Genomic DNA, 15,742 nt, shown 5'->3' with positions numbered 1-15,742 from the left:
TAAACCAAAAAAACAAAAAATTGTTCCTGGCCGCTGATAGACCAAGCGCCATACGATTTTGCCCATTCTCCTTTAGGTCTTGCCCCGCCACTGGGGACCACTTATTTTTTTTTTTTTCAAAATCCTATGAAAGGGGAGGTCGATTTGTCGCCCACTGTGCGCCGTTTGCATTGTGTTGACTCGACTCATCACATCACGTCACTTGTTTATTACGATGTCTTCGTGGACCACTTGGAATGCCTCCAGGGACCACCAGTGGTCCGCGGACCACCGGTTAAGAACCACTGGTCTAATTCAATCTTTCTACAAAGATCGCCACTATGATCATCAAGGTCCCTGTTTGCTTATTGCTTTTATGTGTCTCTATCTCTAGGGCTACTGGCCTAAAGTCCTATATTATAATAAACCTACTTTTCTTTAAGTGGGCATAAGTTATTAAGTAAGTATAATAATATTGTGATGAGGCTTCCGGCGACTGGGACCGCAATTAACTAGGACCGCGGTCCCAGTCGCCGGATCCGTAAAAATTAAATAATTTTCTTCCGCCGCGGCGACTGGGACCACTCATAAATGTTAATTGAATCTGAAATAAAAAAAAGTAGGGGAGTTAAACGTTTATTTATTAAAAACTAGCTGACCCGGCGAACTTTGTTCCGCCTTAATGGCAATAAATAAGCAGACTTTTTTTTTTATTTCGAACGGGATAAAAAGTATCCTATGTCCTTCTCCTGGCTCTAAACTACCTCCCTGGCAATTTTCAGCTAAATCGGTTCAGCCGTTCTTGAGTTATAAGTGGAGTAACTAACACGACTTTCTTTTATATTAAGATGCACAATGATGACTTATGCGTAGGTTGTGTGTCACTTTTTGTTTTAATTATTGCGCAAATTATTGAAACATTATTTCCTATATTATAAACTCTGTAGGTGGCAGCACTTTGGTGCTAAAAGATAAGGCGCGCTTCTTGGCCTCACACAGATTCTTTTGCACTTACTCAACTACTTACAATAGCAATAGGCAAGTAGGTACGTACTTTATCAGATCAAGTAAGTCTCAATCAAATCAGGCAATAATTAATATAACAATAGAGATAACTTATCGTTGTACGTCAAAGATTTAGGTAAGTAATAAGTGATAAATCCAATGAAAATATCATTTGCAGTCATTTCATTGTTCAATACTGATCGTAATTAACATCTGCAAAGTTCTTTAAATTTAAATCGCTAGAATGTTGTGGGTCTTTACTGTGTTTGGGCTGATTGCCGTGTCGGCGGCTAGACCGAGTGAGGCCGATACGCTGAACGTGGTTGTAGTCCCCCCTAATTGCCCCGCGGGCCAGGAGTGGGTGAATGGCCAATGTCGCGACGTGTGGAGACTCGCCCCAGCACCAGTGGTCCTTCCTGCCATCCCGATCCCAGCACAATACGCTGAAAACGCTGCTCCGAACTTCGTGTAAGTTTATCTTTTCATCACACATTCATAAATAGATAATTGAAGTGGACATTCGAAGTTACGAATGAACGACATAAGAATATTTTTTTACAAGATGGTCTCCGAATTTTTACATGCGTAGGATTAAGTAAATTAATTAAAAATGGTTTACTCTTTCCTAAAGGGACTCTTGCCACGGACAATCGCAGATAAAGATAAACAAAGAACGATTGATAAAATGATGAGATAATGACTGATATCATAGCAAAACATCAAAAACAACAACAACTAAGTATATTATAAAACGAAATATCGTTCGTTATGAAGATATTAACTTGCCTTGCCTTGCTTGGAAATTATAATAATACTACCTACCTACTACCTCAGTTAAAAATAGATTAGCTTTATTAGCTTTTATGTGACATACCTACCTGTAGGTAGTACCTACTACCTAATCAACAATATAACTCAATATTCTCACCCTGATCGCCTCTTAATTCAAGTCAACGGTTAAGTATGCTTAGATTAATAAAGCCGGATATGTAAATCGCCAATTTAAAATTTTCTAAATAATGCATCCGAGCGTCGCTGGCACTGGGACACGCACATAATTTTTCCATTTTGATTCAGTCGATTGAATTTTTTTCTGTTGTAACTAAAGAAATATTTTTGTTTTAGTGACTCCGAGGCGCAACCGGCCGATGAATATGCACAACCCACGAACGCAGTGATCGTCCCACCAAACTGTCGACCCAATCAAGTTTATGTCAACAACCAGTGTCGCGATATATTCGTAGCGATTCTGCCGTAAGTCTAACAAATTATTCCAAATTGGATTTCAGCTAATACATAATTTTATACCTTAAATAAGTAGTGTACTAGTACTTATTTGTCACGAAACAAAAGATACTGATACCTACTTAACTACCATAGCTGGGCACCGTTAATCAAATAGTTAACTTCGTTAATCGTTAAACCGTTAATAAAAAAATTAACTTCGTTAAACGTTAAAACGTTACATTTAGCAAGATTTAACGCAAGTTAACGTTAATCCGTTAACCCATTATAATAAAACGAAAAAAATAATTGTATGCAAGGTTCAAATAATTTCGAAAGCTTGTATCGCGCATGGAATTTATTCTTCTTTTTAGCCAGACAGTTTTGACAGTTCCAACTCCTTGCCAGACAGTTTTTTCTGGGATAGCTGCCAAAGCCACGATGACCCAAACTTCATAATCCACCAACATTCTAACCTATATTGGAAGCATACGCTGACAAACTTTCAGCTTTTATAAAATGACGTTGGTCTGGCGTTCACCAGCTCTTAGTCTATAGTATTTCAATCTCAGAGCCTTGGTTCAATTACAATACAATTTAGCACCAATGTGCTCGAAAAGACAAATCCAACTAACCCAAATTCGATGCGATTCCGGCGTTTCATTTAGGAGTTCCTATGGCCGCCTCCTGACTCCATCATTAGACCAGCTTAATGGTACCACAACATTGCATTTTCATCGTACTTACATAACTATACTAAATTGCAGCTAAATCGGTTGAGGAGAACTGGTCTTAAATTCAGTTGCAAGATTTGTCCCACACATACTAACAAGTGAAGTCAATATAAGCAGGCCTGTTTATCTCCGCGAGTTTACTTCGAAAACAAAAAAGCACGATGGCACCCTATTGGAGTACTATTCGACAAGGCCTCACATACGAGCAAGCATTGACTCACGCACGCGTATTCTTGTATATGATGGAAAAAAATAAAGAAAATGGTGTACTAAATACTAAATAATAATAAAAACACAAATTGTACTTTTTTAAGTTGCCTGAAGACACTGAGAGGTAAATAAGTGGTTAATATTATTCATGATAACTCATGCTTAATCATATATTTCCTCCGCCATTTTCTGCAGTTTGGCACCTCACGTCACACATTATTTTACCGAAGTCAGCCTGTGTGTGTGCTTGACTCTTGAAGTCTTGAGACAAGCTAAATTACACCATATAGTTAACGACATTGAGCATACAGCTCAACGCAACGCGTTTTTCTAGTGTTTTTCAACGTGCATGCTGTATCTTTTTGGTAAATAGTAGGTACTGGATTAACGATTAACGGACTTAGGATAATTTAACGGAAGTTAACGAGTCCGTTAACATTTTTTAAAGTTAACTTAAAAGTTAATCCGTTAATAGAAATGTTAACTTCGTTAATTAACGGATTAACGAGTTAATGCCCAGCTATGTTAACTACATAGATAGGACTAAGTAGGTACCTACTTAAATGTAATGTAATTTACTCAGTAAAAGTTTAAGATCTACGTCATATTTACGTTTTATTTGTATAGAGAACAATAGTGTCTAGACAAACCTAAAGAGGATTTAGGACGCTATTTGGATCAAATATGTAATTGCTCAATAATGAATAATAAATAAATGTAACGCGGCAACGCTATTTCATAACGTTTATAACGTTATCGCGCGCGAACAACGCAACGTTAGTGTTATCACGCCATCTCGTCTAATAGCGAATCACGCGGAAGTATGGTGCCGCGCCCTTCCCTCGGCCAATCGGCGCGAGGCAGTCCCCCCGCGCGTCTCGCGACTCACGCGGAAGTTCTAGAAGTTTCCTTCTTCCCGGTGCGCGACGCCAACGTGAACGGTCGATTTTGAGCTAGCCTATGTTGAAATATGTAAATTCCTATAAATGTTTGCCACGAAGTTTGTTTAGTCGTAAGCTTGAGTTCAATAAATGATTATTGTGAAACCACGACTAAAATGACGCCCAACTCGAGGCCTTAACCTACGAACAGTACCGGCAAAGTACCTACCGTGAGTGCAGCAACGTGTCGAAACCTGTTTTTACCGGCGTGAAAACAGTGCAATCTCGAACTGTTACGAGTGACGATGGCTTCCGCGACGCGATCCAAATGTGGGGTCGCAGGCAACCGCGACGACCACGACGACCACTCAGCGGCAACGGCATCGGCAGCCGCGGGCGACCAAGGGGTCGCTCAGCACGGCGCCGACCGGCAAGCGACAGCGGCTCCGACCGCGCCCGGCGGCAGCGCCGCGGGCCCGTTCATGACCGAGTCGCAGGTGTCCTCCCTCCTGTCGGCCTTCGCGCGGTCCCAACAGGAGGCCAACCGCATCCTCTTCGAGAACCTACTGACGACGCTGAGCACCACGAGCACGACGAGCACGGGGCCGGCAGTACCGCCCCAGTCGCCACCGATGTCGACATCCGAGTCGCAGTTCCGAGGCGGGTCGTTCGCAAAATGCACGGCACGCTTCGATGGGCGAGCGGACGACGCCGACAAGTTGGAAGCATTTCTGGACGCCGTCACTACATACAAGGAGTGCCTGAGCGTGAGCGACGAGCACGCGCTGCGCGGCCTCCCCATCCTGCTGGTGGATGATGCAGCTGTGTGGTGGCGAGGGGTCAAGAACTCCGTCTACACCTGGGACGACGCGGTCGCGCGCCTACGAGGCATGTACGGCGCCGCACGACCGGCCTACAAAATCCTTCGCGACATATTCGCGCAAGAGCAAGGACAGCAACGATGCGACGTGTTTATCTCGAAGACGAGAGCGTTGATAGCTAAACTTCCATACGAACTGAACGAGTGTCTGCAGATTGACATTGTTTACGGTCTACTTGACCGACGAGTGCGTAAACGCGTAACCCGCGAAAGTGTTGTGTCGTTAGACGTGTTGGTGGATAGGGCCCGCGATATCGAAGAGTCTATCGCCGAGGTAACGCAAGGGGACGCAGGTAAAGGTCCACGCGGCACCACAAGTACCTATTCCATCCAGAAAACCGTAAGTAGTTCTCCGCTAACTGATAACACACCTACACACTCGCCCTCTAGTTCAAATGACGCAAAAACACAGGGACGTAATCGTTTACGTTGTTCTTTTTGTAAAGTATTTGGTCATCAAATAGATAATTGTCGTAACCGTGAGCGAAATAACAAAACTTCCACGAGCAAAGACAACTCCGAACGTAATTTTAATAATAATAGTTCGCGTAATAGTAGTACAATACGGTGTTATGGATGTGGCCAGCAAGGCGTAATCAAATCGAAGTGTGAGACGTGTAGTCCGAAGTCTCAATCGGAACTTCACACTTTAGGGTCCCGTCGTACTTTTTACAATAATCGTAAACCCCCCGTAACATTATTATCATCACGTAACAAGACGAAAACTCGTCGTAACTCATCACGTAAAAATCCCGTCATACAGGGTGAAAATAGGAATGTTTTTACAATACAGGGTGAAACCGGGAATTTTTGTGGGAAAAAATGTAAACCCGGGAATAATAATTCAGCACGGGGTGGTAACCGTAGTTCACCTGTAACACAGGGTGGTAACCGTAGTTCACCTGTAACACAGGGTGGTAACCGTAGTTCACCTGTAACACAGGGTGGTAACCGTAGTTCACCTGTAACACAGGGTGGCAACCGGAATTTTTCGGACACACAGGGTGATAACCGGAACTTTTCTGGCATATTACAGGGTGGCAAATGCGACTTTTCTGGGATGCAGGGTAACGCATCCGAAATGTGTCACAGTGGTAATCGTGTGCAAGATAGATGTGAAATGCCTATCTCACCCGATGTTTTACGCAATTTTCGAGAAATTGCCGATTTTGAGGCGAAAGCCAGTTTTTCAGGTGGTAGTGAGCTTAATTCCGCCCAGGTGAAGGGTGAGCCTCACGATTTTTGTTTCCTCCCTAATCTTACTTTTTATACAGCGGGAGTTGACTTCGACCAGTTCAAACCGACGATCCGTATCAAGATCTTGGGTCATAGCGGTGTTGCTGTCATGGACACAGGGGCTACGAACTGCCTCGCCAGTCCGATGCTGTACCGGACGTTGGTGGACGGCGGCGTACGCTTCATGGAGACGCAGCGATCGATCGGGTTAGCAGACGGAACACGACAGGTACACGATGTCCTTATAGGTGACGTGACTGTCGTCCTGCAGGGTCGAAAAATATTTACCACATTCATGGTGATCCCTGGAGCTGATACGAGGACGCTTCTAGGACGCGATTTCATCCGAGATGCAGGTATTCTCATCAATATCCAGCAGGCAACGTGGAGTTTTGCCGACACACCAGGCCGGCGGTATGCCTTTGTAAAGGACCATGTACCTACCCCTACCGCCGATGCAGAGCTGATGCGTGTCGAGGCCACCAAGCTGAAGCTGAGGGATGATGAAGGTGTTCACCTGAGTGATGAGCAGCGCGACAGGCTTAATGAGCTGTTGGTGGAGCACGCTGATCGCTTCGCTCCCGATGGCAAGCCTACGGATTTCGCGACGCACCACATTAAGACTGACGAGAAGCAGGAGCCTATCGCTTCTCCACCTTACCGACTGTCACAGGGTAAGAGGCAGCTTCTGGAGCAGGAGCTGGATAAGTTGCTGAGAGACGACATCATTGAGGAGTGCGAGTCACCTTGGGCAGCAAACGTCGTACTTGTCACGAAGAAGGATGGCGGCGTACGCCTCTGCGTGGACTATCGCAAACTCAATGCCGTGACGGAGCCGGACCGGTACCCTCTGCCGAGGATGGATGATGTCCTGCACGCCGCGAAGACCAGCAATTTCATGAGCACGCTAGATTTAAGATCTGGCTACTTCCAAGTGAGTGTCGCAGAAGAGGACCGCGACAAGACCGCCTTTATCACACCCGTCGGTACGTACCGATTTAAGCGGATGCCCATGGGTTTGCGCAACTCTGGCGCTACTTTCCAAAGGCTTATGGACAGGTTCAAGTCGAACATCCGGGGCGACGTCTCCGTGCTATGCTACCTCGACGACCTGATTGTCTTGTCTGACACGTACTCTCGACACCTGGAGGACCTGGAAGCGGTGTTTGATAGACTCGCATTATTTGGTTTGCGCATCAACCGCGAGAAGAGTTTTTTCGCCAGAGATTCGGTGAAGTTTTTAGGTCACCTGATAGTTCCAGGAGGAATACAGGTGGACCCAGCCAAGACCGAGGCCATTACGTCCCTGCCGCCGCCGAGCAACCTGAAGCACCTGAAATGTTTTATTCAGACGACGAGCTGGTTCCGGCGGTTCATCCCCAACTATGCAGAGATTGCCCGGCCTTTGACGACGCTGCTAAAGAAGGACGCCAGCTGGAAGTGGGCGCCGGAGCAGCAGTCTGCCTTTGAACAGCTGAGACAGCTACTCGTGACGGCGCCGATATTGCGGCAAGCCGATGAGACCCAGCCGTACAAGCTACGAACCGACAGCAGCGGCTATTGCCTCGGGGCAGTTTTGATGCAGGGGGAGGGGCCCGACGAGCGCCCCATTGAGTACGCTAGCCGCCTCCTGACTGCCGCCGAGAGGAACTACACGACAACGGAGCGTGAAGCCTTATCAGTTGTGTGGGCTGTCACGAAGTTCCGGGGATACATCGAGGGTTCCGAAGTAGTTGTCGTTTCAGACCACCAGCCCTTGAGATGGCTGATGAGTGTCAAGTCGCCCAGCGGAAGACTCGCAAGGTGGGCGCTGACACTGCAAGAGTACAACATGCGCATCGATTATGTGCCAGGTAAGTCCAACGTTGTAGCGGACACCCTATCGCGACCCGCGTGCAGTGAAGAGACCAGCTGTGACCTGTGTCTTACCGTGGTCGATCTCCCAACTCAGAGCGCATCCGACCTGCGCGAGAAGCAGCTTCAGGACCCTGAGATCAAGAGGATTATAGACGACTTGGAGACGGAAGACGAACCCTTTAGGGGGAGACAGTGGTCAAACCGCGGCTACGTGATGTCAGATGGAATTTTATACAGATGTGGTCCTGAATCCGACGAGAATGACGACGCGTGCTTAGTTGTACCGACGAGCGAGAGAGCAAAGGTCCTCGCTGATTACCATGACGCACCGACGGCTGGTCACATGGGAGTCGAGCGCACGCTGCACCGGATCAGTTCACGATTTTATTGGCCTGGTATGAGAGCGACTGTGGCTGAGTATGTGAAGAATTGTGTGCCCTGTCAGCGGTATAAAGCTGATAACCGCAAGCCAGCCGGCCTTCTTCAGTCCCCTGCCGGAGCCCGCCGTTTTGAAGTAATGTCTGTCGACCTTTTCGGTCCCTTGCCGGAGACACCCGCGGGGAACCGATGGATTTTGATTGTCGAGGATGTTTGCAGTAGATGGATCGAACTCTTCGCATTGAAGAATGCCACCAGCGTAGAATGTGCCAAGACCCTTATAGAGGAGGTTTTCCTGAGGTTCGGTGTGCCGAGGAGGATGGTAAGCGATAATGGCGTGCAGTTTGTTAGCGAGATCATGCAGCAGGTCTGTAACACGTTCGGGATCGATCAGTGCCTGACGCCATTCTACCATCCTGAGGCCAATCCTGTGGAGAGAAAGAACAGAGACCTGAAACCTCAGCTGGCAATCCTGGTGGGCAGAGATCATTCGTCGTGGGACGAGCACATAGCTTCCGTGAGGTTTGCGATGAACTCGGCATTGTGCACTAGTACTGGGTACTCACCTGCGTTCCTTACCTTCGGGCGGGAGCTGCGCGCGCCTGCCGACGCACTCACTGACATGAGGGAGATTGTGGAGAATGATAAGTTCGTAGCTAATATTACCACTTACCTTAGGAAGCTGTCCTCCGCACTCCTCGACGCTAGAGATGCTCATGAGAAAGCCCAGGCGATCCGGAAGAAATACGCCGACGAAGGTCGTCGGCCGCCGCCCGACTATAAGGTAGGCGATTTGGTCTTGCTGAAGACCCAGGGTTTGAACGACACTGATCGAGGTCAAACCCCTAAGTTTAACCCTAGGCGTGACGGCCCGTATAAGATATCGAGGGTCTTGAGTGACACTACTTACCTCCTGGAGGGAGAGTCTGGAGCGAAGTTAGGGAAATACCATGCCTCACAACTTACTCCGTTTGTTGGTCACATCCAGCCGCCTGTTAGGGAAAAACGTAGGCGAGGTAGGCCGCGTAAGTCTTAAGCTAGTCCAGACCGCGTTGCGTCGTCTGAACTAGAGGGGGAGGTTGTAACGCGGCAACGCTATTTCATAACGTTTATAACGTTATCGCGCGCGAACAACGCAACGTTAGTGTTATCACGCCATCTCGTCTAATAGCGAATCACGCGGAAGTATGGTGCCGCGCCCTTCCCTCGGCCAATCGGCGCGAGGCAGTCCCCCCGCGCGTCTCGCGACTCACGCGGAAGTTCTAGAAGTTTCCTTCTTCCCGGTGCGCGACGCCAACGTGAACGGTCGATTTTGAGCTAGCCTATGTTGAAATATGTAAATTCCTATAAATGTTTGCCACGAAGTTTGTTTAGTCGTAAGCTTGAGTTCAATAAATGATTATTGTGAAACCACGACTAAATAAATAAATAAATATAAATAATAATTATACCTTTTTAAATATTTAAACTTGTTTCATTTATAATAATTCGCTGTAGGCATAGAATTAAATCTAAGGTAAAAAAGTACTATAACTAAAAATCGATTTATCCTATTCCACCCCCTTTAATATAGATGAAGTCTCACACAGTCATCATGAGCAGTTAAAGCAGTTTTTAAACGTTCTAAGTACCTACCTACCTATAAACTCAACTGTGACAGTTACCTAAGTAGGTACTTACTTATATTAGCTCGCCTTTTTGTACGGAACATTGTTGTGTGTGCAATAAAGTCTTTAAATAAAAAAAAAAAAATTAGTTCTCAGATTTTTTGTGATCTCGATCCGGTGGTCTTGTTGACCACAAGCCACGTTTTATTAATCTAAGCTCATACTCATCTAAAAAGCCTAAAGTAAACCAAAGAAGACCACTATTATTGATCTTAACTGGTTTACAATAATTAAAATCTCTTTTACAGGCAAGCAGAACTGAGATCGCAAGAATTGCTTAATGAAGTTGAACATAAAAACATCGTTACCGTACCCAATCAATGTCCTATCGGATACAAGCCTGATGCTCTCGGTGTCTGTCGCGAGATCTTTTGATTGTGTACTCTTGAAATGTATTGAAATCTAACTTATAAACAATAAAAGATATTATTAATGAATGATTTTGTAATTACTTAATGAATAAGTATTTTATTGCCATTAATAAGTCCATCTTTTAACGCAGTGTTTTTCAACCTTTTTCATGACGCGACCCCGACCGTTCGGTTTATTTTCATGCCTTTTACGAAGATGTTCTAGGGACCGAATTCTTCAATCTATACAACATTTTATGCATTTGCATAATTAGATTTCGGATAAATCTAGCTTTAAAACTTTACTGATTTTTTTACTGAGGTAGTTTTTACGACCTCTCGCGACCCCCCTATAGAGGCTTCGCGACCCCCCAGGGGGTAGCGACCCACAGGTTGAAAAACACTGTTTTAACGCATCATCATGCCTACCCTTTACATTTGCTATAAATCTGTTTAAATAACACTGGTCAACAGTGGTTTTGGTGCCAAGGAACTGTATATATTTTTGGATTGAGGACCTTATGCTGGTTGCTTTAGTAGCAAATTTGTTGATTTCCTACGTGTGGTTTTCTAGATTTTGACGTGTATAGAAAAATACAAAATTTCACCAAAATCAGCGTTTATAATATTTTGAAAAGCTTAAAAACTTTATTTTCCACGACTTTTGTGAATGGGGTGTAATGGAACTATCACGTTACATCCTCCAGCAGTAATCAGCCATCATATACCGATCCCATCTGCCTTGGTACCTCTCTTCCAATGGTTTTTAGGTCTTGATAGCAACGCTCTCCCTATTCTTAGCTATAGCATGCTATAGTGACACAAGATTCTCTGGGAATGAGGATCAGTACTGTTGTAGAAAATTCAATAAAACTAGTATCTACGTTAATCTTTAAGACATAAGAAAGATATATCTTTTTGAATTATCCAAATCGGACCATTACTTACGAAGATATTAAGTAATAAACATAGGCCGTTTTTGCCGCTAAAAGTCAACGTACGCAGGGCCGCGTGACGTCATTATATCCGAATCGAGCGCAGCCGGCGTACTATTGGGATGGAAAATATTTTTTTCCAGCTAAACCATCAGTTTTAGAAAAAAACTTTTAATAACATTTATTCATCAAAATAAAGTAACCTATCGACCAGTAATTTTAAAAAATAAAAATTTTGAAAATTAAGTATCGCTATGTCCAAAAACCACATTTTCATAGGATTCGATGCAATGCGGAGACGCGGTTGGGGTGAGTGTAACTTAATGATTGTTTGTATTGAACATAATATAATAATACATAATTTATGATGCTAATACCCAGTTTCTGGCCTGGGGGGGATAAGTCATACCCAGCTTATAGCCTGGGGGGAGAGGCAAGTCATGCCCAGTTTCTGGCCTGGGGGGGGGGGGGGGTAAGTCATACCCAGCTTCTGGCCGAGGGGGAGTCATACCTAGCTTATGCTTATGGACTGGGGGAAGGGGCTAGCCTTACCCAGCTTCTGGCCTGGGGGAGGGGGGGGGGGGGGGGGGGGGGGTCAAGTCATAACCAGTTTCTATGGGCGGGGGGGAGGGGCTAGCCTTACCCAGTTTCTAGCCTGGGGGGAGGGGGGGTATGTAATACCCAGCTTCTGGCCTAGGGGGAGTCATACCCAGCTTATGCTTATGGGCTGGGGGAGGAGCTAGCCTTACCCAGCTTCTGGCCTGGGGGAGGGGGGGGGGGTCAAGTCATAACCAGTTTCTATGGGCTGGGGGGAGGGGCTAGCCTTACCCAGTTTCTAGCCTGGGGGGAGGGGGGGTATTTAATACCCAGCTTCTGGCCTGGGGGAGGGGGGGGGGGTCAAGTCATAACCAGTTTCTATGGGCTGGGGGGGGGGGGTATGTAATACCCAGCTTCTGGCCGAGGGGGAGTCATACCCAGCTTATGCTTATGGGCAGGGAGGAGGGGCTAGCCTTACCCAGCTTCTGGCCTGGGGGGAGGGGGGGGGGTCAAGTCATACCCAGTTTCTGGCTTTTCTGGCATGGGGGGGGGTGTCATACCCAGCTTCTGGCCGATGGGGAGTCATATCCAGCTTATGCTTATGGCCTGGGGGGAGGGGCAAGCCTTACCCAGCTTCTGGCCTGGGGGTGAGGGAGGGGTCAAGTCATACCCAGTTTCGGGCCGGGGGGGGGGGGGGGGGGGGTAAATCATACCCAACTTCTGGCCGAGGGGGAAGTCATGCCCAGCTTATGACCTGGGGAGAGGAGGGGGGCGGGGGAGTCATACCCAGCTTCTAGGCTAAGATTAAATAGATTTCCAGGAGGGAGCAGCTGTCCTTTCCTGCAGCAGCTGGTCCGCCCATGGGAACGGCGAATAGATAGGTAGGTACGTAGGTTTAACTCAGAAAAACTAAATAACAGGTAGGTATTGCGTGTACATCGAAATCCTTTATTCGCATAATATCAGATTCTCAAAATATCAGATTCTTAAATTAAAATATCAGATTATCAAAATAGCAGATTCTCAAAATAGCCAAAGTACAATCAAGACAACATTGACTTATTAAATCAAATTTATTTTTAAATAATTACAAACACTTATTGAAAACAAAAAAAATCCCCATAGATTTAAAAATAAATGCAGCGGCAATCATGAGCATAAATTATACAGGGTGTTTGGCGGAAGGTTAGACAAACTTCGCGCTTTAGTTTGACCCTAAAGCTATGTACTACTAGGGCACTATTTAAGTTGTGAGCCTCGACAACATAACGTGTTGTTAGACGACATCTGATACATTTAATGAAAAGTTTGACTACAACCTTATTCAAAACTTTTTATTATTTGAGCACGTTTTGTATTATTAACATTGAATTGAAAATTATCTTGACTTCAAAAACATGGAATTGACTTGCGGAAATTTTCGCGCGAAGATTTATTATGACTTTCGACGTGGTTAATCAATACAAAACTGAAGCGGTCAGATAAATTTCACTTTTGGTGATAAAGATCTGTCCTTTATCATTGTAAAACGATAGTTTAAGAAGTATAATATTTTATGTCATTGGCTCACCAGTGAACTTTGCGAAAGTCGTTCAAAATGACTAATAGTGGCGGAAAACATTGATGTCAGAAAAATTGAAGAGAAACCTCGTCATGTGATATATCGTAGGATTGAGATAATCCTAGGCATTTATTCCACTAGCAGTAATAAAATATTGTATGACTATATTATGGTTAATACGTTTTTTTCTCGCTGGATGTCACAAAAATTTTCAAACGCTCAATAGGACGCTTGTGTCATTTAGTCCCTTGAAATGTTTGATAAATACGTTTAAAAAGCTTTAAAAGCCGCTTTTAAAATTGTGACAGTTGACGAATTAAGGATCTATGCATAATGATCCTGAAAATGAACAGCTATCGACTATGGAGGTGTTTTAAGATGAACCAATTCCAACAAAAGTCCCATGCGCTTGGAACACTTTGAAACTTACGGTCGCCTATTTTTCCTCCATGTACCTCGTCAGCGCAACCACGACCACTCTGACAAGAGTGCCCGACTAAGAAGAAGACCTATACACCCACGAAGTTTGTCTAACCTTCCGCCAAACACCCTGTATTTTGTGCATAAATCATGTTATTTAACTACCTACATAAAAATCTTCTTAGTAATTAAATTAGCATTCTTCATATTTATTTAAAGTAGATAACATGTTCATTTCGGCTTGACTTCTACTTTCTGGTCACCTTGTATAGGTAATACGTTGAGTGTCCAATTTCGGTTATATTGAGATTCTGCTATTTTGATAATCTTATATTTTAAGAATCTGATATTTTGAGAATCTGATATTATGCGAATAAAGGATCGAAATGATCTGCATAGAAATGTCTTGTAGCCTAGGCAGAGTCAGTGCCGGATTAGCCACGTAGCAAGAGTAGCAAATGCTACGGGCCCCGCGAATTTGGGGGCCCCGCGCTCCAAAGCCTGTCTGACCGAAATAAAAAAAGATTAATTTAGATAGGAGTGTAAAATATCTTGCATTACTTTCACTTGAAAATCTAAAACTCGATTTCATCACGTTAAATCATAAAAATAAGTAGGTACCTAGGTATTTTACGAACTTTTTAACGTGAATGTTCTCTAATAGGCCAGTAGAATTAAATACAAAAATGAATTAAATCTGAAACAATTCCTACTAAAGATTTTAGTGCTTTAATGGCTTCATTAGTTGCCAATAAAGACTCTCCTAGGTTTTCGACTTCGACGGAGTTGTGCTTAAGTGGTGGGGGCCCCCAAAAGGGGCGCTTTTTCGGTTTTCCGGTTATACCGCGTAAAGGACTTACCCTATCGAAAAGTGGTCTTCCTGACGGTTGAAGGGCATTTAATCCTGCATTAGAGAATATGTGTATAACCCTCTCCACGTCCAATGGCTCGCTACCCGCAGGCTTCCAAGTCTTGAAAAGGAGCGCCTCAACCAGTGTAACCCTATCAAGGCTTACGAGTTACGATTTTTCCTACTTTGCCGAACATTTGCACGAGAACGGTTTGTCCAAAACGTATGAATTTGGTCTTATTTAATGCAGGATTAAATGCCCTTCAACCGTCAGGAAGACCAGTTTTCGATAAGTCCTTTACGCGATATAACCGGAAAACCTAAAAAGCGCCCCTTTCGGGGGCCCCCCACCACTTAAGCACAACTCCGTCGAAGTCGAAAACCTAGGAGAGTCTTAATGGGCAACCAATGAAGCCATTAAAGCGATAAAATCTTTTGTAGGAATTATTTCCGATTTAAAATGTAATTCTACTGGCCTATAATGTTTATTATAATCGATATAGGTAGGTACAGTGTGAGTCACGTTAAAGTGTACATATGAAAATAGGTGAAAATAAACCTATTTTTATCGACAAAAAAGAGGTCAAAAAATTTTTGAAATTTTTTATAGAATTTTTTTTCTTCCAATTACTTATTGTAAAGAAAACGTAATAACTTTTAAACTAAGCGGTATATCCTGATAAAATAAAAACAGTAATAAAGTTAAATAACAGGCGATACTAAAAAAATACATGAAATACACAAAAAGGCCAACAAATAATAAAAAATGATACTTTTTGAAAAAAATCTGCTTTTTGAAAAAAAACAAAAAAACACGAATTTATCGTGTTTTTTTGGTTATTTGATAAATTTCTCCTAAAAATGCCCCATATAACCGGTGGTTTTTATTACTTTGTATTATTCTCTATCGTATTACCTTCGTAAAACCAAAAATCGCATGTCTCTATCCCTATCACAACGTTTGCAATGATCGTTTGAACTAAGCCTCTCCGGGCGCGCCATTCAACGCTTCGTTAACAACGAAACTGAAAATGGCTC

The 15,742-nt window shown here is 44.2% G+C and overlaps 1 protein-coding gene across 1 annotated transcript; it reads left to right on the top strand.

The window, feature by feature from the left end:
• The first annotated feature begins 1,149 nt into the window (after positions 1–1,149).
• LOC135071898 (uncharacterized) lies at positions 1,150–10,488 on the top strand. Its single transcript, XM_063965760.1, has 3 exons — positions 1,150–1,452; positions 2,110–2,238; positions 10,300–10,488. The coding sequence occupies exons 1-3, from the start codon at positions 1,229–1,231 to the stop codon at positions 10,424–10,426; spliced, it is 480 nt and encodes a 159-aa protein (XP_063821830.1). The 5' UTR covers positions 1,150–1,228; the 3' UTR covers positions 10,427–10,488.
• The last annotated feature ends 5,254 nt before the right edge of the window (positions 10,489–15,742 follow it).

The sequence above is a fragment of the Ostrinia nubilalis genome, chromosome 5 (genome assembly GCF_963855985.1).
Source record: "Ostrinia nubilalis chromosome 5, ilOstNubi1.1, whole genome shotgun sequence".
NCBI lineage: Eukaryota > Metazoa > Arthropoda > Insecta > Lepidoptera > Crambidae > Ostrinia > Ostrinia nubilalis.
The sequence above is the reverse complement of the archived record's forward strand: the minus strand, read 5'-3'. Positions and strand labels throughout refer to the sequence as shown.

Bases quoted from the DNA above. Each gene is read 5' to 3' on its own strand.
- LOC135071898 (XM_063965760.1), top strand. From the start codon at position 1,229: ATGTTGTGGGTCTTTACTGTGTTTGGGCTGATTGCCGTGTCGGCGGCT. The intron at 1,453-2,109 runs GTAAGTTTATCT...TTTTTGTTTTAG, and splicing joins AACGCTGCTCCGAACTTCGT to TGACTCCGAGGCGCAACCGG. The intron at 2,239-10,299 runs GTAAGTCTAACA...TCTCTTTTACAG, and splicing joins ATATTCGTAGCGATTCTGCC to GCAAGCAGAACTGAGATCGC.